The sequence below is a fragment of the Xiphophorus couchianus genome, chromosome 4 (genome assembly GCF_001444195.1).
Source record: "Xiphophorus couchianus chromosome 4, X_couchianus-1.0, whole genome shotgun sequence".
Classification (NCBI taxonomy): domain Eukaryota; kingdom Metazoa; phylum Chordata; class Actinopteri; order Cyprinodontiformes; family Poeciliidae; genus Xiphophorus; species Xiphophorus couchianus.
In genome coordinates this window covers 29,388,678-29,408,955 of record NC_040231.1, presented here as the reverse complement: position 1 = coordinate 29,408,955, position 20,278 = coordinate 29,388,678, and the positions used below count along the sequence as shown (strand labels likewise).

At 38.0% G+C, this 20,278-nt stretch overlaps 1 protein-coding gene across 5 annotated transcripts in view; it reads left to right on the top strand.

Annotated features, from left to right (window-relative positions):
• mctp2b (multiple C2 domains, transmembrane 2b) overlaps window positions 1-20,278 on the top strand; it is a 46,655-nt gene that overhangs the window by 17,011 nt on the left and 9,366 nt on the right. For 4 of the 5 annotated variants that reach the window (XM_028014824.1, XM_028014825.1, XM_028014826.1 and 1 more), the window contains 14 exons: window positions 2,044-2,158; window positions 5,342-5,484; window positions 5,761-5,837; window positions 6,580-6,694; window positions 7,136-7,162; window positions 9,381-9,548; window positions 9,766-9,896; window positions 10,740-10,926; window positions 13,431-13,524; window positions 13,610-13,712; window positions 13,802-13,904; window positions 14,081-14,182; window positions 14,291-14,365; window positions 17,130-17,249. In XM_028014824.1, the coding sequence (XP_027870625.1) occupies window positions 2,044-2,158; window positions 5,342-5,484; window positions 5,761-5,837; window positions 6,580-6,694; window positions 7,136-7,162; window positions 9,381-9,548; window positions 9,766-9,896; window positions 10,740-10,926; window positions 13,431-13,524; window positions 13,610-13,712; window positions 13,802-13,904; window positions 14,081-14,182; window positions 14,291-14,365; window positions 17,130-17,249 (1,560 nt within the window). The remainder of the gene's footprint in view (window positions 1-2,043; window positions 2,159-5,341; window positions 5,485-5,760; window positions 5,838-6,579; window positions 6,695-7,135; window positions 7,163-9,380; window positions 9,549-9,765; window positions 9,897-10,739; window positions 10,927-13,430; window positions 13,525-13,609; window positions 13,713-13,801; window positions 13,905-14,080; window positions 14,183-14,290; window positions 14,366-17,129; window positions 17,250-20,278) is intronic. The other variant, XM_028014827.1, reaches the window with a different exon arrangement.

Below are 20,278 nucleotides of genomic sequence, written 5' to 3'. Positions count from 1 at the left end.
TCCCTTATATGATGGTAGGCTGACAGGAAACAGGGAAGGAGAGGAGGGAAGACATGCGGCAAATATCGTCGGGTCCGGGAGTTGAACCCGCGACGGCCGCATCGAAGACTCAAGGCCTCCAAATATGGGTCGCGCTAACCTCTACGCCACCACGGCACGCCCCACTCCTTTCTTTTTAAAAGTAGATCATTACTTGTTAATCTGTCTAATGCATTCTACAGAGTGTAACTACAAATCATGTTGATTTGTTCTTCAGATTTGAGAACAAACCTAAAGACAAATGAGCTGCAAAAGCTCATTTGAAAAGATTCATGTATTGATTAGATCAAAGGCCAGTTTTCCCTGCAGTGGGTCACCACTGATTACTTAAACATATCGGTAGTTCATCAAGCTCTTTCTCTCCTTTATGTTTCACTTCTAAACTTATTCTGTTTTTTATTTTATTTTTATTTTTTCTTGACTTTCTCAGTCTGACTTAGCATGGCTTGGCATACATTGGTCTCTGACCTTTGTTGCCTTTCCTGTTTAATGATTGTTAATTTATCAGTGTATTGATAAGCTAACACAGACAAATATTGTTATTCCATTCACATGTCAGTGGTTTAATGTTGCAGTTATCCAGTGACTGTGCTTGTTTTATCTGTTCACGTCTGTAGAATATGAACCCAAACGCCATTAAAAACGAGAGCTAAAAGGCTTTAGATGGTTTACTAGGCCAGGTTGTGTCACTGGTTTTATCAAGTACTGCTATCTTTATTTTTCAATTTTAGAATCTTATTTAAACCTATATTTTATTCACGCAGCTGTTCACTTTGAGATGTGCTTATGGGCCTGCTCCTGATTGAAATCAACATTTCAAAACTCTCGAATCCAAACTCATTTCTAATGCGTCGTTTTCCAGGAGCTGAAAGTCTTCCAACATTTTGAAGTTGTTCGCATGCTTGTTAAGTAACTTCCCTTTGATTTCTGTTAAAGAAAAAACAATCCTAAACTCATGGAGTCAACCTGCATACCAACGATTCTGGCCTCTTGGAAATATACTTCAATTATCTCTGAAGGGACTTTACTTGTCACAGAGACTCAGCGAGTCCTAATTTCTTTTAGTTTAATCCTAAAAGAATTAAAGTAAAGTAAATATACCACACAGACAGACTGAATGGCATTTTAGAGAGGCAACAAAATGAATCCCAGAGGCTTCTCTTTGAAAATTTGGCATATTTTGTCCTGTTTGTAAAAGACAAACAGTCTTTGTCACAAGACTGTTTACACACTGCAAAAACTCATCTTACCAAGTATTTTGGTTTAGTTTATTGTGCCAATATCTTGGTACACTTGACATGAGACAAAACTAATTCACAAGTAACTTTTTAGCAAGTTACATGATCTAGTTTTGAGTAAATCATTTAACATTGATTTTTTTTTTTTTTAAATTACCAGTTACACCAGTAGATTATTTCACTTCTTACAAAACATTTTCCTCACGTTATAATGGAAATAATCCACCATTGGAAATAGAACTTTATCATAAGCATTGAGGAATTATTGACTTAAAACAAGCTTCTAGAACTTGCTGAAAAGTTAGTCATAAGTTGGTTTAGTTTTATTTCTAGTGCACTAAGATAATTGCACTAGAAACTACTAGACCAAAAATACTTGATTTTGTTTTTGCAGTGTCAGTATGTAATATTTTGTGTAGATGAGACACGTTTGTTCTCCTCCAAGTTTCCTCATTTGTTTTTCATACATTACACGATATGCTGTTATGATCGGGTACGAAGACTCTGAAAAAACAGCAACCTAAGACACCCAAACGCCACCAAAACCAAGAGCTAAAAGACTTTAAATGACTTCTCTAGAAATGTGTTGTCAAAGCTGGTTGGTTTAAATGTTTTTTACGCTGCTGTCATTTTTATTTTCTAATTTTAGAATCTTATTTGAATAATGTTCTGTATTTTATTCATGCAGCTGTTCACTTTGAGATTCTGTTTCATAGCTAAAGCTACCTTTCTGTCTTTTAAGTAATGCTTTGCTTTCTCTGTCCAGGCCGAGATGATCGAGCCCGAAAGTCTGTCGGACAACATCCAAGATCTTCCTCGCTCCTATCTGCTCTCCATCAACCTAAAGGAAGGACACAACCTGGTTGTCAGAGACCGCTGTGGTAATGACCTCGTCCTGGCTCTGCTGCCAATAAACAAACTGAAACGGACGGTGCCGCTCAACCGTTCCCCCGTTTTAAACTTTGTCCTTCTGCAGAATAATGACACGTGTTTCACGAGAGATTAGGAAGAAGGATTTAGTGCTCGGTTTGGATTTTGCATACATTTTGGAGGTGAAAATATTTTGAAAAAGCAGAAAAAAACCCTCTAGATAATATTTTAAACAGCCGTCTGAGCCAGAATGTGATACCTTTATCTTTTCAAAAAGGAAACTGGATTGAAAAGGAAGCAAATGAATGTAAATGAAGAAGTTTGATGGTGGAAATATGAAGTGTTTAGTTCCTCACGAGCGTACGTAGAATGGGATCTGCTCATTCTCATACATGCTTATATGGCATGTACGTCCATTATCAGTGACTTAAAGTTGATGGAACGCAGTTTTTGAGCTGCGTTGACAATTGCATGTCTGGACCGGTGAGTAGGAGCAAATATTGATTATTTATTCTTCCAGCCTGTTTGCTTCTCGCAAGCCGATTGTTTGAATCCACTGTACGGGACATTTGAACCTCTCTGAAAATACCTGCCTGCTCGCGGTTGGTGCGCCTTTTCTGGTTCCACCGCGTAGTTTGCTCAGTCTCGTTTCCTTCACAGGGCCCAGGAATGCTCATTTGAATACAGGTGCCATTGAGTCGAGGAACAACAAAGACACCTGGGTATTAGGCAGGCTGCATGGTTTCTGCTGCATACAGCTCAAACATACAATACCTGTCTGAGCCACACCCAGCGCCGAATACCTCAGACTCTTTCACTCCTGGGATGCATTTGAATTCATTTTCCCTCGGTTGCCTGGGTGTTTGTTTACACGTGAACAGACAGGGTGAAGGTAGCGTAGGAAATGAAGACCGGGTTTGTTTCTATGCAGTGTTGTTAAAAACAGAAAATGAGTTTTCCTTTTTTAAAGCACTAAGGATTTGTTTTCTATCTTGATCACAGACACAAACATTTGAGTCATTTGCTGCTGATTTTAAGATGCACGTTCAGCAGAGCCAGACCAGCCTTCTCGCGGTTGGTGCGCCTTTTCTGCTTCCACCGTCACGTGATCAAGCATTAGCCGTCGAGTTACAGAAGTCAGACAAATCCTGGGTGTTGCTTTTTCAAGACAAATGCCTGGTACAATAGACAATGTCTAGCAAAACTCAAACTGTTTCTCATGATGTCACATTACCATCTTAATGTGACATATACTGTATTTTAATTCCCATGTCACCCAACACTAAGCTGTGCATAGTTGTGAAGTAGAGAAAAAATTATACATATCTAGCTACCTTTTTTTTTCAAATATCTGAAAAGTACATACACAGAAGGCAAATCCGACCCAAATCCTCTTTTTGTGTCCATTCCCGACTTTTCCACAGGTCATGCTGCATTGTAGCCCGGCCTTCATGTCATTGATGACATGTGTCATAATTTTGCACCAGGACAAGCCAAACACTGTAAATCCAGACATAAACGATGGCTGAAAATTTTAATTATGAACTTCTGAAAGACGCCTGCGTCACTGAAGCTCATCACATCACAATGCAAACACTGTGACGTCCCTGCAGAAGTTGCTAGCAATGCTCCACAAAAGGCCGTTGCTATTAGTTGTGCTTTCTTTTTTATTAGTTGGCTTTCTTTGTCTTATGATCTTGTGACGATACTGTCGGCTCCTAATGCTGAATAAACTTTAAAATCGATCCATAAACAGCTCCATCCATTATTACTTCCATAAACAGTGCACTGCTGTGTGATGTCTACGTTCTTCTGCACATTCGGGTCGCTTTGCAAACGTAAACCGTTCACACAAAAGTCTGGTTGCGGTTGGGTTCAATTAGTAGTTTAGACCACGCAAAAAAAAACAAGTCATAATTGATAAAATACCAATATAATCTGCTCACTTTTGTGTAAATACATTGAAAAACATAAAAATAAAATAAATAAATAAAAGTTGTTGCTAATGATGGAAATTGTTCACCAGGGTGTTTGACAACAAATGACATCTGGGAACTGATGCGTCTGCTCTCAGAGGATTGACTAAGCAACAAGCTGCAAACACTAACATCAGCTGTTGATGAACTTTGAGTCCATCATGGTGTTAGCACTGAGCAACAGGAGACAGCATGGCAGGTTTTAGACCAAACGCATTTTTTGTACAAACCAACTTTTCTATTGGCACTTGCTGATCTGTGGAAGGTTCTCCAACCACAATTGGTTGGCAGCACTTTTTCTCACATAGCTGACAGACCCACCCATGATTAGCTTGGAGGAACTTCTGAAGTGAAAGTACCATAAAACAACAAGGAAATACTACATCCATACAAATGTTGGCATGAACTCTAAGGTTGGCCTCCTGCATGTGAAACAGAGTTCAAAACGAGCGATCGCACATGATTAGCGTTTTGAACTGCCATCAGGTATCATGCGGCTGAAGTTTAGTTGGCTTTTAAAGCAGGAAGTTGTGGTCCTGCAGCCTGGAGAGGAAAGAAAAAACCCCACATCCTCCACACACACATGAGAAGTAAAGTGAGCAGGTCAGGCCTCCCCTTTACTGGAAATCAGTACATTTTTTTAAGTCTTTTATATAGACAATAGAGCTGTGAATGACTTTATATAAAAATAATGAAACAAAAGCAGACCTTTTGGTGATGTTTCTTTTCTTAACTTATCGGGTCATAATGAAAAGTAGATTTATGAAGCCAAAGCAGCTGGATTAAAGCACCGAGTCTGAGTGCAATTGTTAATTTCAGATTCTCAAATATTACAGGCAGCAAAAATCAGAAAATCTTAGTAAGGATTTTTGGTTTACTTTATAGTCAAATATCTTAGTTTTGCCTTATTTCAAATGTACTAGTTTCACAGAACTTTTCATCAAGGTAAAGCAGCTTGTGTAAAGTCAATAATTCCTGGATGTTGATGAAAAAGTGCTTGTTCCATTGGTTGATTATTTCATTTATAACCGAATATTTGCTATAAGATACTAGACCAAAAACACCTTGTAAGATTTTGTGTTGTTGCAGCCTTAATTTACAATTTCAAAAATGTTTCCTGTCACCCTCTGTCTTGGCACAGTTTTTCTTTTCTTTTCACAATTTGCTAAACCCTCGTCACTGGTAATATATTTTTCTGTGTCCTAAAATGCTCTTCAGGTACCAGCGACCCTTACGTGAAGTTCAAGTATGACGGAAAGAGCATCTTTAAGAGCAAAGTGATCCATAAAAACCTGAACCCCGTATGGAACGAGTCCTTCGTCGTGCCAGTAAAGGATCTGAACCAGAAGATTTACATCAAGGTAACGCCTCATTCGCAAGTCAGTTGGAACTCGCTTGTAAAGGTCAACATGCTGCTTTGGCCTCTGTTGAGTTATGTCACTTTTAGCTGTGTGGGAATTAAATGTTTCAATAAGCACACATGATAAGACACGTTATGCAAAATTAACGCTTGGTTAGCACATTAGCTCTGCAGACTAACAATTGTTTCCACAGTTAGTGTTGTGGGTGAAGTTCAGCAACTGTGACTTCCCCTGTTGTTCTCCGGAGTTAACACTTTGTTTTCTGATATGACACAGGTGTATGACAGCGATCTGACTACAGATGATTTTATGGGCTCAGCCTCTGTTCTCCTGAGAGATTTAGAACTTGACAAGTAAGTGTCATGAATTATGAGTGTAGTGAACGTCTGAGGGGAGTAGTCTTGGTGTGAACTTGGTGGAAACTGATCTTTCATTCATAACAGCAGTTGCCAGTAAAAATGGGGAAACACCTTTGACACCTTTGCTGTGTAGTTAGAATCCAGATAATTGGTGCCCCCTGGTGGGCATTTCTGAAGATGTTCCATCATGTGTTACCATTTATTATCACTTCTTCATAGATCTGCTCAGTTTCTCTTCTTTAAGGGAACTACAATTCCTATTCTGTTATATTTTAAACTATAAAATGAGTAAATGTAAAATCAAACATTTAAACATTTTCTTTTATGATGGAGTAGATCAAATCATGTTTTTTCCCCTCTAAATTCCTTCTAACGTTTGACATAGGGTACTGAGCAAAACCTTAAAGCATTTTATTTAGCTTTTATGTGTTAGATGAACACAAAGAGTCCACATTTTTAAAGTGGAAGGAAAAGGATGCAAAGTTTTCAAAATGTTACAAAATACATCTAAAAAGTGTGGCACACATAAGTATTTAGCTACCTTTCCTTAAAGGTCCCTAAATAAGATGCAGTGCAACCAAATTAGCAAAGAATGTTCCATCCATTATATGAATATTGTAAATAGCAAACCTACATTTTCCAGCAGGACAACTATTGTACTCTTATACAATTGGTTTTATTTGTTTGTACTTTTCTTAAATTGAACTTTTTAACCTTTTATTGACCTTTTCCTTAGGCCTAATGAACTGTCGCTCACGCTGAAGGACCCAAACACTCTGGAGGAAGATATGGGCTACCTGCTGGTCAACATGACAATCTCTTACAGAAATGGAAGCAGCAAGAAAGGCTTTGTATGGCAAGCCCTTCGTGTATTAACTGCATGTGTTCTAGAAGTAGAAGTGTCTGTTTATCACCAATCAGGCATGGTGGAAAAAAAGCACAACTATTCTGTTGGTTTTCTTTTGTAATGTTTAAAAAAACAATCCTTAATAAAGGTTTAGCCTATCTTTAAAGTTTTTATCAATAGACTTTGAAGCAATGTTTGTTGGACAGAGTGGAACTATTACATTATGTACAATGATACAGTGTTAAAAACCAAACCTCTAATAAGAACTAACTAATTTTGTAAACTGTCCTGATAGATAAAACCTTAGATTTGGGAGAAATTGTGCTTTTTTAAAATTGTGTCTGTTTGAATGTATTTTTTTATTTTATTTTAAATGTTTTCTGTATGGCCTACTAACCTCAGTGCCATTTTGTTTTGCACTTATCATGCATGCTCCTGTCAGCAGAAGTGGTCCCGAAAGCGAAGTAGTAGGGTAAGGCATGGTGGAGGGAACACACTGGACAGACAATGAGCAACAATCAATTTGGTCAGCTTTATGACGGATATCTGCCAAAAAAAAAAAAAAAACACAGAATCAGCAGTTAAAAGCTCAAGAAGAACAATCATGTTTGGATTTGCCTCATTCTGATCAGACATGCTTGAAATTAAAGACACAGTGTCAGCCACTGTCTGTATTTTGGCAGATATCTTTTAATGCAAAATGTATCTTTCTGTCACAAGAGGGCAGCAAATTACCATAATTTAGGGGAAAAGGCATCTGTATCTTTAGCTATGATGTGACAGATGTATGCAATCACACCTTTTTGTACCAATTTTAATTAGATTTTCTTTTTTAATCTGTGTGTGTGTTTGAAATACAAGTCTGCAAATTGATCAAAAATCTTTCTTCCATATTAACCTTTAGCCAATAGACTTTCTTGTACATTAAAGGGTAAACACTCCACTTTTAAGAACAAAACATTGTCACACATTACATGCTCTGTAGTTTATTAGCACAAGAGACAATTACAAACCTCCTCCTGACCATAATGGAGAAGAAGTCTGACCGCTGTGTTCTGAATTCACCGTGACGAAGGGGTGTTAAACTCTCAGCAGTTTCTAAATGCATGTCTTGTGGCTTCTCTTGCTGCTGGCTTAGCATAGTGCATGAATCTGTTGTTGCAGCATGAGACGGTCTTCTTGAGACTATGTGCATGCACATTAACTGCACTCTTGTTTATATAACTTGCATAACTGAACAGATGTACATGATGCAGTGTGGCAGGTTTCTGCTTTAGCCTGAAACAGAAACATCAGCCGTTCATCACATGGCAGACAGAGAGGGTTTGTGATTGTCATCTCGGGCGAGGCGGGATCCTCTGTGTTTGATGACTTTGACTTTTAAAAAACACTTTCACAGTGTCATGTAGTCAAGGAAAAGGTATAAGGTTATCTGATTCAGGGATGTCCAAAGTGCAGCCCATTAGCCATTTGTGGTAGTTGAGGCAGAGGGACACTTTGTTTTATCTTTCATGATGTTTTCACGCCTGGTAGTCTGGTAGACTTGGATTGATTTCACACTCCTCTGTGTCAAACGATCCAAACTAGTTGAAAAACCTGTTCCCCTCCTCACCTGTGGTGGAGCTGCACCAAGAACTACTGAAGGAAACAACAGAGAAACGTGTTGAGTGCAACTTCACAAAATGTAAACAAAACAGGAGTGGCATCAGATTTTAGCGGCTGTAGGTTTTCTGTTTTGTCTCAGGTAAAAAACCAAGAGTCATTTTTCCAGCTAGTGTTATACACACGCTTTTGGTTTGGTTGTTTTTACCCAGAATGCCCTGCACTATAGTCCACTTCCTGCTTTTGGAGCAGGCTCTGGTCCACTTGCATCCACATATGCGTTCGAACTGCACCAGAGTTCACTTTAGTAGAAGATTTTTGGCGGACCAGAGTTTGATTTTACATCGGTGCCTTTTCAAACAAACCAGACTTTCTAGGCCAACTAATTAGAGTTTGATTAAAATGGACTAAGCAGGGCTGTGATTACTTCCTTAGGATGTTATTTTCACACTCTGAAACATTCTTAAGATAAAAAATGTATTAGGTGCAACACAAGTGAATGTAATGAGTATTCAGTCTATGTTATCAGATAACCAGGTAATGTGTTATTACTGCTTATAGCTTACTGCCTGTCATTTTAAAACACTGTTAAGAACATAAACAGTGGTGGGTGATGCTTCTTTGGTTTCCACACTGTGACTATTTGTGTTTTTCATGACTGATAGAAAAAAATTGTCTGTAAGGAAGAAATCTAGAAGAGAATAGAGATAAACTTTTGTTCTGGTAATCAGCTCTGGTTCGGCTCATGACTTTTTCTGCTGGGTGTTGGGGATAATAAAATTCATTAAGCTTCCCTTAATGATGGGTTCTTTAAAACCCAAAATGTGAATCGATGCCCACAATAATTTGACAGATTTTATATATTTTATGTGAGGTGTTCACGATAAGGATATCATTTTCAGAACGCTGGTTTTTCATTTGTTTCTGTCTTTTCTGATCCTACCTCTGCTCTTTATGTGCCTTTCTTTGATATTTAATTTAGCTTAATTTTTTCGTTATTTATATCTTTTGTTCTCTCTTCTGATTTCCATCCTTCTTCAAACACTTTCCCCCATTTCTCTCATTCGGATGCCGGCCTTCTCTTACAGGGAGGGCCTTCCCAGAACTCTCAGTTGTCGGATTTGATGAGGAAGAGTCAGATCTGGACGTCGCTTGTCTCGGTGACGCTGGTTGAAGGTCGGGGGTTGAATTTGGACAATCAGACAGGTGATCTGTTTGTTCGCTTCAAGCTGGGAGAGCAGCAGTTTAAAAGCAAGGTACAAAAAAAAAAAAACATCTCTTCCATAAACGTCTTTCTCCCCGTTTGTTTTGATTCTCCTTTCTGTTAGACTTTGTTTCCGCTTTTTACTTTTTCCCCTTCTAGCAAAAAAAGTAAACATGCAAACCCCTACACTATCGCTAAGTGTTCTTCTGATGTAATTTGTTGGTGATTAAAGTGTTTTTCTTTATGTTTCATCTTCTTTTTTTATTCAGAATCACTGCAAAGTGACCAATCCTCAGTGGAGAGAGAGATTCACTATGAGACAGTTCCTGAACGTTGCCCAAATCCTGGAGGTGGAGCTCTGGTCCAAAGAATCACGAAGGAGCGAGGAGCGTTTGGGAATGTAAGGCTCTACTCCTCGTGTTTCTTCATGTGCTTGTTTTTTGTGAATATTATTCCAAAAACTATTAATTCAGCTGCCCTAAAATGAAATGGAGCGTAAACTGTTGCCTTTAGGATTCAGGAACACAGTCAGAGAGGAAGTCATTGAAGTTAAAGACGGTTTAGGTTAAAAAGCAGAATCCTACATTTTGAACACCTCTGTTCACTCTGTCATCTGAACATGGAAAGTTAATGTAAAAAAAAAAATGCAAACATCAACTCCTATAGTTGCTCTGTATGGACCAGATTTTTCTGGAAAACAGTTTAATATAAAATACTTTATCAAAAAATAATGAATTCCTCAGAACATTTAAACTTTTTCCCAATTTTTCTCCACTCTTTTACTACTCATTTCCCTCTGCCTTTATTTCTAATGTTTTCTTCTGAGCATGTATAAACACGATATTTGTTAAAAATCTGGGTGCACTTGTCCAGAAGGAGTGCTATAATATGGATTTTGGACAATTAATTGTACAGGATTAGGACAAGTTGGGGTGGTTAGAAATTAAATAACCACCTCTAGGTTTTAAAGAGTCCATATTTTGTTTGCTGTATACTTTTTTTACTGTTATTGTTTTTATTGTTTTTGACATTTATGTATGTATAATACATATATAACAATAATTAATTTAAAATAAATCCCAAATAATTATTTATGCCTCTATTTTTTGGAGCATTCATCTCACACTGCTGAACCTTTGCTTCTTTAATCACTCTAACTTTTCACTTCTGTAATCAAACTGCTCCGTGTGTGTGTGTGTGTGTGTGTGTGCGTGTGTGTGTATGTGTGTGTGTGTCCGTCCAGGTGTGAAGTGGACCTGTCCCAGATCCCTTTGAACATGCGGGCGTTGTTTAAGGAGCCCCTGACTTCCACCAAAGGAACCTTGGTCTTCCTGATCACACTAAACGCATGCAGCGGCGTCTCCATCTCAGACCTGAGCACCGCGCCGCTCGATGAGCCGCAGAAACTGCAGAACCAGCTGGAGAACTACGTCAGTATCCAGACGGTGCACTTCACCACCCACCTACTCCTACCTACTTTTTTCTCAATTTGTTACATGAACACTCTTGTTCTTTTGGCCTGAAAACATGATTGATTGAATCAATCAATCAATAAAATTTTATTTGTTTACACATTTCAGCAACAAGGCACTTCAGAGGGCTTTACATCATAAAAACACAACATCATGCAACATAAAATCAACAGTTGAAACATTATATTTAGTCAATGTCTCAGTTGATGGATGCAGCTTTAGGAAAAGGTGATGGTCATCAAAAGTTGCAGTTTTTTGGGATAAAATTGCTGCTTTTTCCAGACTTGATCAAAGTTTTGGGGAATTTCAGCTTCTATTTTTTTAAAATACATTTAACAGAATCCTATTTCTCGAAGAACTATAATCAACAATATTGCAAACATATTTCCACCTGTATGGTTTTATTACTATTTAAACAAGTAGCAGAGGTAACGTCAGGCCAAACCTGTTTAAACTCTTTGACATATTAGCGGTTAGCGGTTACCGCTAGTGGCTAAGTAGTCAGCCTCTGTTTTTTTTTCTGAAAGAAGATGAATCACTACCTTTAAATTGAAATGGATTTATTTATTTGTATAGAGGAGAATGTTAAATATTAACAAATATCAAACACTTTAACATTTATAGCCGAAGTTCATTTGCAATGTGTGTCCCTAGCTGAACGTTCGGTCACATAAAACGATAAAAACATGATGCAAAATGTGAAATGCAAATAAAGATATAAAAACTTGGAAATTAATTAGAGCAGTAATGGGAAAACACTATCAAGGAATTTAAATTTGTCAGTCATTTCTGACTACAGATCCTCTTTGTTCAGTTCAGTTTTAGTTGTGCAGCAAGGGAAGTCCACATGTTGACTCCACCATTACCCAGAAATGTTTGACCAGTTGAACCAGTAGTTTCAGGAGGAATCGAAAGGTCACTAAACAACCTTGAAGACTTCCCTATTATTTTTGTATGTTTAAAAACAACATGGCGATGAGATCTCACATCCAAACCAAAAAACCAGGGACACTTAATGGATTTCCGAAAATGGGTTTAAAAAAGATTCAGTAAATGAACGATGGAGGTAAAAACTTGAAGGAATTGTTCTGTAGATGGCAGGACATGTTTTGAAAAGGTCTGAAAAAATAATCTCTTTCATCTTAAAGGAAAAAGGTTGAAAAAATGGTTTTACATCCAGTTTTAAACGGCAGCAAGTCAATCCTAAAGTGAACTCAGAGAACTCAGAATAATAACATTTAATAAAGTCCAACCTGGAGATAGAGTGAGGTCCCTCTGTAGAAATCTGGAGCATACAGCAGGCAGAGAGTCCAGGTTTGTCGTGTGGGTAAACTATACTTGCTCGTGTTTAAAGACAAGAAGGGGGTAACTACTGTTTTGGAGAAAGCACCCTATTGCAATCTGCTTAAACGCTGTTGGAAGAAGCTTTCACGTCAACTATTATAGGCGCTTGTGAGTGTCAGATTTGCAAGGCTAGTTAGACTTAATGCCTAAAAGTATGAATTTAATTGCAGGGACTTGAACGTTGCTTGTAATCTGTCACAGGGAGTATTTATTTGGGTTGACTGTCAGCTCCATGTATGGAAATGTTGTGAAAACTTTGTCCTGATTGAAGGTTTGGTGAGAGAAGTGAGACGCAGAAGAAGAAGAGAGAACTCGCTAATGTTGCATTACCAAGATGTCTTTGGTTACAGAAAGTTTTTTTTCTTATTACTGTATGTAATAATACATCAAAACCATTCACTGCAAAAAAAACAACAACAACACAAAATCTGACCAAGTATTGTTGGTGTAGTTCTTAGTGCAAATACTTGAAAGAAGACAAAACTAACTTACAAGTAACTTTTCATCAAGACAAGTAAATAATCCCGTAATATTGATGAAAATGTCGCTCTTCCACTGCCAGGTTATTTCACTGATAACAAGACATTTTGTACATTTTTAAAAGCAGCAGTTTTCATTAATATTAAGGATTTATGTACTTAACACCAGCTCTTATATATTTGCTGGAAAGTTACTTTTATGTTAGTTTAGTCTTTTTTCCAGTATTTGCACTATAAACTAGACAAAAAATACTTGGTAAGACTTTGTGTTTTTGTAGTGTTGGTAAAACCCTATTAATAACACATTATGATTTAAAGTTTGTTGAGGTTTTTTCTTTTAATCATTATTAGGGATGCATGGATCCACTGTTTTCACTTCTGCTGCTGATGCAGCTATCAGAGTTTTAGTATCGGACGAGTTTGATGCCATACAGAAAATTACTACTGAATTTACTTAGTACCTTTCTGTTTTTTGAACACAGATATAAATAAACTTCCAAATTAATTTGATAACTGCACGATACCCGATGCAGAATTCTTTTCAATATGGGGAGCGATACAGATGTTAATATCAGATCGGTGCATGTCTCTAATCATTGTGCTTCTACAGCTCACCCCGTCTGCTTATTGTCTCTCTAGAGTTTGCAAAGATCTCTGACGAACCTGCGGGATATCGGTCTACTACAAGTCAAAGTCATCAAGGCCTCAGATCTGGCTGCTGCTGATTTAAACGGTATTTACGTATTTAGACTTAATTTTATCATTTTTCGCAGTTAGTTTTGTTGCTGTTCCTCTTCAGTGTTTGCTCTCATCCTCAGGAAAGAGCGACCCTTTCTGCGTGTTGGAACTGGGAAACGACCGGCTGCAGACCCACACAGTTTACAAGAACCTCAATCCGGAGTGGAACCAAGTCTTCACTCTGTTAGTTTGAGTCTCAGATTTACATAATAACAAACATGATTCAGTTTCCTGCTCCGTCTGTACCTGACCTCCTTGTTTCGCCTCCACAGGCCTGTCAGGGACATTCACGAGGTCCTCATGGTGTCCGTGTTTGATGACGACGGCGACAAGGCGCCAGACTTTCTAGGAAAAGTCGCCATTCCGCTGCTCTCGGTATACGTTCGACTCTGACTCAGACAATAGGCCAATCTATTTACACTTTGGGCTTAAATTAAAGTGAAGCGGGTGATAACACCTCAGCAGACGGGAGACTCTGAGATATAATCCAGCGTGACTGCTGGTCGGGTTCATGGCCGAGTTCAGCACCTCGTGGCCTTTCTGTCCTGCAGATCCAGAGGAGACGACGGGTTGTCTACATGCTGAAGAAGGAGGACTTGGGCAGACTGTGGAAGGGGAGCATCACTCTAGAGCTGGAGGTTATTTTTAACCCTGTAAGTGAAAGTTCACCCTCTACTTGTGACACAATGAAACGTGAAGGAAGCCTTTGAAACACAAGCTTGATGCCGTCCGATCCTCTGCTGTTTTCTTTTTCTCGACAGGTCAAAGCAAGTATAAGAACTTTCCAGCCCAAGGAGAGGGCTTTCATGGAGGATAATCTGAAATTTTCCAAAAAGGTTTGTCCCAGCTTTGACCAAATATTAAAATGATAATTTCCCATACAGACACAGTCCCTGCTAGTGGTTTTTAAAAAAAGGTTTACAAATAAAAATCTGACAAGTATGTCTTGTAGTTGTTGTATTCAGTCCTCCCAACGTTAACTTTGTGTAGAACATTCATACTGGACCTGCACTATATTTTAAAAATCCAAAATAAAACACAACAACCAAAAACAATAAATAAAATGGGGGAAAAACACAGACAACCGAAACCATAAATAAAATGTATTTTGATGTCTCTGTAAACAACATTGCTCTTCAAAAACATAATTATCATCAGAATGGATTTTATGAAGATATTTTTAATTTATCATGCAATTGATTGACAGCACAACCAGCATTTCCTGTTGTGTTCATTTGAACAGAAAGGGAGCTGCAAGTGGTTTTGCACTAGGCTTTTATTGTGAAGGTTTGCCGTATTCATGGAAACACGCACCCTCACATTATTGTTTCAGCCGCTCTGCCGAGTGTAATCACACCCTTGTAAAAAAACAAAAGTTGATTAGTCCAATAAAAATTTGAGCTGGTAATTAGTTAAACAGACCAACCAGAACATTGTGCAGAGCACAAAAATCCAGCTAAATGTTTGGTAATAGCAGCGGCAGGAGGAGGAGAGGACTCTGGTTTCTCTCTCCTGCCTGTTGGCTACAAAACCGGTCTTCATTCAGACTATTGAGAAAGCATAACTTTGCAATATTGTCAAATATTGTATAACAATATTGATTATAATTAACCCACATCTTTCTTTTCCATCATCACAATGTCCCCAAAACTCTCACTAAGATTTGTAGCTGTTTTTATAAAAGGATGGTGAAAGTCCATCTAAGCAGTGTCAAATTATATACAATAACTGTTCATCTTTTCATACGTTGGAGTTTAATGTATTTCTTAAATGTGTGTTTGGTTTTTTTTTTTATGTGTCCATTTTATCTTATATTTACTCTATATTTTTGAAAACTTTTGCTGCTCTCAAGTTGAAAAGACTTGAGAATTCAAATGTGCTTATACTGTAATGTATCTATTCCATTCTATTCTATATGATCATTTATACTGATTATAGATATATTTTATTATGCTCTTTAACAAACCTCAAACCTTCACAGAACAGCTGAACTTGTTTAAATTACACACAATGTGGTATTCATTTTCTAAAGCAACTATTTGCATTTAATGTTATTTCAGTGTAACATTAAAGGAAATGATTCATGATTTTATTTTAAGTTATTTGTTTCCACGTTTTTATTGCATAATTCCACTCGACTTTGTGTTGTCAAATCACATAAAATCTCAACAAAACGCAAAATGACTTTAGCTCCTTTTGAATTTTTGTGCAGATTCATCAGGAAGGGATCACTTCCGTCACTAACAAATCTCGATATAAACACACTTCACTCTTTTGTTCTTCGATTAACTTTGAACAACTGCAGACATTTGTCTAAATTAGCTGCTCTGCGTTTTAATTGCTCCAACATGGAGTGAATTCTTGCTTGCTGTTCTGCTACATTAGCTTGATATACAGTGTGTGAGACAGGGTGTGAGACAGGGTGCCTGACTGTCTGCACTTCCCACAACGACTCATTGTTGTCAGACAATACGTTGCTCACCAGCGCCACAGAAGTGGCTTCTGAACTGAAGACTGGGCTCGCAACGTGCAGGTCTGCTGTCGGTTTTAATGTTCAAAGTCTTGTTTGCCAAAATCAGGTCAGATTACTGACATTCCTTTACTGACGCTGCAAAAATACAAAATTTTACTTTTTTTTTCCTACTTTCTAGTGTAAATATCAGGTTGCTGCCTGAAAAAGACCCAGATATTCATAAATATAACACGTAATTATTGCTGAAGAGGTTTCAAAAGTACTGGCTAGTATGCACAGTTCATACTATGTTTTCACTATGAAGTTTCAAATCTTTAATTTGTGAAATTGGAGACTTATTTATTTTTTTTGTTTTAACCATGTTGATTTTCTGATTATCATGAAGGTATTTTACTCTTATTTGGACAAACTAAAGTAACATCATAAAACATGTTTTAGATCATTTAAATTCAAGCTGAATTTTTATGTTTAACGTTAGTAATAATGTACTTTTAGATAATTTACATTTTTGTTTTCATTTGGGACCATTTAAAACTTTGAAATGGCTTTCTATAAAATTATGTTGAATTTTATATTTGAAGTAAAATAAATGATGAGACTGTCTGAAATTAGTCAAGCCATATACTGTGTATATATATATATATATATATATATATATATATACACATATATACACATATATATATATGTGTGTGTGTGTGTTTGCTATAAGTAAATAGTTCTTGAATACAGATTTTAAAAAGTACCAGTTCCACTGACATATTTATTTTCATTTTTTTTTATTACAAGTGAAAAAATCTGCAAGTGGAACTGGTACTTTTTAAAATCTGTATTCAAGAACTATTTACTTAAAGCAAGCTTATATATCTTATGTAATATAAAAGAGTTACTTTTATGTTACTTATGTTAATTTTGCCTTATGTCAAAAGTAATGAGATATTTACTATTTAATGAAAACCAGTTTGATGTTCCTCTGATGTTTTCTTGTTGATTACAAGTCCGGTATATCTCACAAAGTCCCACATTAATTAAAGAAAACCAGACTGTGGATGTATTAATTATTATTTTTTTGACTCCAACTTAATGCGTTTGTCTTCTGTGTGTGTTTTATTATCCGTGTCTTTCAGGCTCTGGCCAGGAATGTGGCGCGCGTGAAGGCGATTTACACGGCTATCAGGTCCACTCTGCAGTACATCAAAAGCTGCTTCCAGTGGGAGAGTGTTCAGAGGAGCCTGCTGGCCTTCCTGGTGAGGAGCTTTAGCTGCTGATCAACAACACTATCTGCATTTCTTTCTCTCTCTCTTGTTTTCCCTGCGAGGCTAGCGGAAGACGACCGCAGCCCCTTACTTGAACTCTCCCTGAGAGATTCTTAATCAATGCATCGCAAGAAAAAAACAAAAGAAAAAGAACCCTGCTAGCTAGCTCTTTGTCGGAGCGGTCGGCTTTCGGTTTCCTCCTGGACGCAGAGTTAAGCCTCAGCTGTGAGAGAGCCGGGTCCCAGCGGAGTCAGGATGGCCTATTTTTTTTCCTGACAACTCATTAACTCCTCCGTCTGTTCTGCGCTCCGTTTTGATTCGGACTCCACGTTATTCAGCCAGAGTCTCGATTAGAAAGCTCTTCAGAGATCTGACCACCTCTCCTTTCTGTGTAATATAAACACAGAAACACAGAAAGCAACCTTCTCCTTCTTTTCTTGTCGGCCATACAGTTCCAACTTTGAAATTTGAGCGTGGGCAGATGTTTTGTCGTTGCCTGCCGACCCACATCGCAGTCGATGGAAATAGCATAGAGCGAGTTTTTCATTAACAATTCAAGCAATCAGGGTCATTGAAAGGTCTTTTTGTTTTTTCTTTTCCCATCCCAGAGATGGCGCTAAAGTTTTGCTCTCCATCGGAGGTTGGAGGGTGGGAGGTGGTGGGGGAAGCCTTCTGCAGGGCTAATGAGGAGACGTTTTGCTTGCCAGTAGCACAGTTTGCTCAGTTTACTGTGAAAAACAGCAGCTGTAGTGGAGCTGTAATCTGATTTGAGTCATGCATTTAGTCTTTTATGGCCATAAAATGCATCAAACGGGGAGGGATCAGAGGTCGGCGCGGGCTTTAATCAGCAGCCTCTTGCAAGTGAAACATCTAAGCCGTATTAAAACGCGAGATTTAATGGGAAAACATTGCACTTTAGCTGCGAAGAAAAGCGTTCCCTCTTCCACACTTCCGACTTTCCGCCGTGGCATTCGTGTTTTAACTGACAGCTATTCGAGCAAAACATCGAGGCGATGTACAGCAACACGCACGTCCTCCGTTTGAAAGACAGCACCATCTGTAGTCATGTTTTCACACTGATGCCCACTGCCTTGTCAAGCCTCAGTGAGAAGAAATAAATGGCTGCCCAGTAATACCACCACATAAGCATAATGAATCAAAGCTTCACTCTGTGTGACAGCATGCGCTGACGAACCACCTGCACCATCTGCCGGCTGTCACACAGGGAGCTGAAACGCACCGTAAATCGGCGAGACGCCTTAAGCCCGGCAGCCGCCGTCCTCCTCCTCCGAACCGCTGAGCTAAAAAAATTAATAATAATTTCAAAAAACGATTTGCCTTTTTCTGTTTTTTATAATTTACTGAGAATCGGAAACGAAACGGGCCGTCTGTTTCCAAACGGTAACCCCCTGACACCTCCTCGGTTTCCCCTGCCTCCTGTCTGGACTGGTCTTCACTGTGAATCTGTCACTTTTTAAATGTGTTCCTCATTATGCAAACACTGTTGTCAGTGTTTAATTCCTGCATTTGGTTTCCCAACTATTTTTTTTTCCACCTTTTGCTTGCCGGGTAGGATCTCTATGGTTCTTGGAGGATCTGAGAATAATTAGCAGTGGTGTGCGGCAGAGCTGAGGCGCAAAATACATGAACTCTAATGCTCATCTCGCTTAGCCATACTTTTATTCCTTATGTGTTGCATAGTGAGCCAGAAAAACATGCATTTCCTGTGAAAACGCACTGTGAATACTGTAAGCTGACTGTTTTTGGTGAAAATTGCAGGAGCATTTTAAGTCCTTAAAATGACTTAAGCAGTGAAAAAAAGCGATAATCTGTAAAACATGTATAGACAAACATCTAAGAAGTTTTAGAAATTGTTGCAGGACACTGCTTACAATGCTATACTATATATTATTTCACTCATAACATGGGAATATTTTTTGTTAAAAGTGAAATGATGTTGGAATGAAACTAGAACGTTTTCATCAATATTAAGGGATTATTGACATAAACAAACTCCTACATCTTAAACTTGCTTGTAAGTTAGTTTAGTTTTATTTCAAATCTATTAATATATTTGGACCAGAAACTAGACAGAAATACTTGGTAAGATTTTGTGTTTTTGCAGTGTAAACTGTAAGGTCAGCAGCTAAAAGGAGCTAAAAAGCTAAAGCTAGCTGAAAAACTAATGAAATTGTAGGCTATCACTAATGGGATGAAAGGACAGGACTGCCATGAAATCTTGAGAAGTACATTATACTTCTTGTACATTAGACATCCTTTTTTACATATTTTTTCTTTGTTATGACAACTAACTGCTGTGGATTTACATAGCATTTTACCTGATAATATCACAAAGTGCAGCACAATTGTGAAATGAAGGAAAATAGTACGATTCACAGTTTTTACTGACGCTTACTTTTATGCGCCAATACTTTATAGAACCACCTGCCACAACAATTACAGCTGCTTTTGTTGTGTGTTTCTACCAGCTCTGCACATCTAGACTCAAATTTTTGTCCTCAAACCCAGTCCAACTGGATGTATGCCTTCTGTAAACATCAATTTTCTCGTCTTACCTCAGATTCTCAACTGGGTTTACATCTGCGCTTTGATTAGACCATTCTAACTCATCGAATACGCTTTTATTTAAGCCGTCTTAGCTCTGGTGGTGGGTTTAGTGTAATTGTCCTGCTGGAAGATGGACCTCCAAATCACTCTCGGGTGTTTTGCAGCTTTTTTCAGGTATTTCTCCAATTTTCTTGTAGTTATGCCATAAATGTGGTTGAACAGTGCACAGCAACATGTTATCACAGTTGAAACCAGATGTTTACATAAACTGAATAAAAATACACATGCACATTTTTTCCTCACTGTCTAAAGTTAAATTAGACCAAAGCTCTCTTGTTTAAAGTCAGTTAAAATGACCAAAGTTATTTCTGTTTGCTGAATGCCAGAAAACGACATATTATAGAGATTTTTTTGGTACCTTTTTCAAACTCAGAGGTTCGGATACATTTGGT